Raw genomic sequence first — 2,226 nt, forward strand, 5'->3', positions numbered from 1 at the left:
AATGTCTGCTTAGACGAGTACCTGATTACACAAACTGGTGAGTGCACGCCCTCTCTCCACATTCCTAGCTTCTAACCATCCTGCGTAACCGATTGCTTTACCATCACCTCAATGTGATAAATAGTCCGTCGTGGCGGCCCCGCTTTCCCCTTGGGTTCATACAAAGAAGCAAACAAACAGCGGCATGTGCAGGGGAACATGTGCAACACGAAGCGCCCAGCGAAACTAAATTACAAAGAGCGGTACCGACCTGCGGTTTCGGCGAGATAACCCCCACTCTTTAGCTGTGGCGTACGCTTCTGTACGAAAGGCGACGCAGTCATAACGATACTGTAGGATTAAGCGAACAATGAATAAGAGCACACAAGATCTACTCGAAGAATAGAGTTCCCAACAAATAAAAATTAAAAAAAGAGGAACAGCCCTTCAACCGGAGTTTTGCTTTGCCCTCTCCCCACCTCCTCGACCCCAACAATTTCCTTTAATCTGTTTTCATCGCTTTCTTTTTTGTTTTCATTTTTACTTTGTAGATATAACGGTGAAGCTACTCTACCATTCAGACCACCAGTTGACTCTACCCAGCTTTCAGCAGCAGACGAAATCTTATAGCAGTGCAGCAGCGCTTTCATTTCTGACGCCCACCATGTTTTGTTTCGTGCCAACCATGTTGTTTCACTACCCTTCTGCGGGAGTTGAAACAGACCGCGGCAGGATGATGGTTGGCGTTATTTATTAGGTAGCTTTTTCCGTGGAGGCATTCCTCGCCTGCTGCCGAAGCAACAAAATCCTGTTCACATGCTTCTGCATAACCTCACGCAGCCCCTGAGAGATATCCTCCGCTGTTGAATCCTCGCTGTACTTGTACTCGCCGAAACATACGTACACGTCCGCGGGGAATCCCGGGATTTCATTCATCGCAGGTGGCCAAACTTCATGGCAGCCGTTGTGCACCATATAATAAAGTCGTGACCGGTGCTTCGTTATCATTGCGAACGTACCGAGGCGGAAGTCCTTTAGTGTCTCTGGTGTTCGGTTTAGGGCACCCTCTGGAAATACGCAAAGGTTTCCCCCTGCGTTTACGAACTCGTCAGCCTCTTCTGCTACCAACGCCTGCTTCTCCTTGTCCACAGCGAAGCTGCCCCCGGTTGAGGTAAAGTAAACGGGCAGGTGTCCACACGTATCGATAACTTTGCCCATGAACGGCAAACTCCACAGCGACCTTTTTGCAAACGCTTTCACATTCCTCATATAGCTCAAAGGGATGAGCTGTGTAAACAGAATTGTATCGAAGAAGGATGTGTGGCAAGAGCACATCACACCACTGTGGTGAATGCCGTGAGGATCGAGGGAACCTTCCATGATCTTGATGTGGATGTGAGGCGAAAGAAACCACAGCACTTTCCCCATAAGGAGACAAGAAAGCCAACAAGCTATGTTTGCGCCTTGTTGCCTGCTTACCCACTTATTGTAGCGCGCAATACGAATGGGTAGGCACAGAAGGTAGAGTACTATCACTACAGTTACGAGACAAGACACGAACCACAACCGCATGACTATCACCGGACAGCGCCGCTCGCGCAGGAGGTACCAGAACCCCATAAAAAGAGCTGCAGCTAAAAGTAGCCCCAGTATCGTCACGACGATCGCCATATTTGAAGAAATGAAAAAGAAAGTACAGCCACCAGGCAACTTAGTCACAAAAGAACCAACCAGTCAAACTATATAATGTAGCTTTTTTCTTGAAAAATGGGGAAGAGAAAAGAACGTGAGCCAGAGATGGGTAAGAGCAGTAGGTCCCCCTTTCCAACAGTACATGTAAATATTTCCGTACAAGCATGTACGGGATGTGGAAACACAAAAAAAATTCGAACAATATTAGTGGGTATAAGAATCCAGCGACAAATAAACGTAACAAAACATATGAAGGTCAGTAGCATAAAGGGGGGGGGGAAGGAAAAAAGGAGCGGAACAGGTCCCGTGCGCAATAACAGTCCCAAACAAATCGACCCCCGCCACGCCAGCTACTTTTCTTTCGCTTTCATCTTTTTTTCTTCCACTTTCCCCACCTTTCTCAATACACGGGATCTCACAGGTAGATACGTAAATACATATATTTGTGTGTATGAGAATATGCGGAGAAGGAGATCAGTAGTGTTAGCTCTGAAGAGAAAATACAATACGAAAGGAAAAAAAAAGGAGAGATTGGGGGGGGGGGCGGGGGGTGGG

The 2,226-nt window shown here is 47.3% G+C and overlaps 1 protein-coding gene across 1 annotated transcript; it reads right to left on the bottom strand.

The window, feature by feature from the left end:
* Nucleotides 1-732: 732 nt before the first annotated feature.
* On the bottom strand, nucleotides 733-1,650 carry TEOVI_000799700 (acyltransferase, putative; the record flags this gene model as incomplete). The annotated part of the gene is made up of 1 exon (XM_067223724.1): nucleotides 733-1,650. One exon carries the CDS (start codon nucleotides 1,648-1,650, stop codon nucleotides 733-735), a length of 918 nt encoding a protein of 305 aa, XP_067079825.1.
* Between the last annotated feature and the right edge of the window lie 576 nt (nucleotides 1,651-2,226).

This window comes from Trypanosoma equiperdum (assembly GCF_001457755.1).
Source record: "Trypanosoma equiperdum strain OVI genome assembly, contig: ctg_1949, whole genome shotgun sequence".
Lineage (NCBI taxonomy): Eukaryota > Euglenozoa > Kinetoplastea > Trypanosomatida > Trypanosomatidae > Trypanosoma > Trypanosoma equiperdum.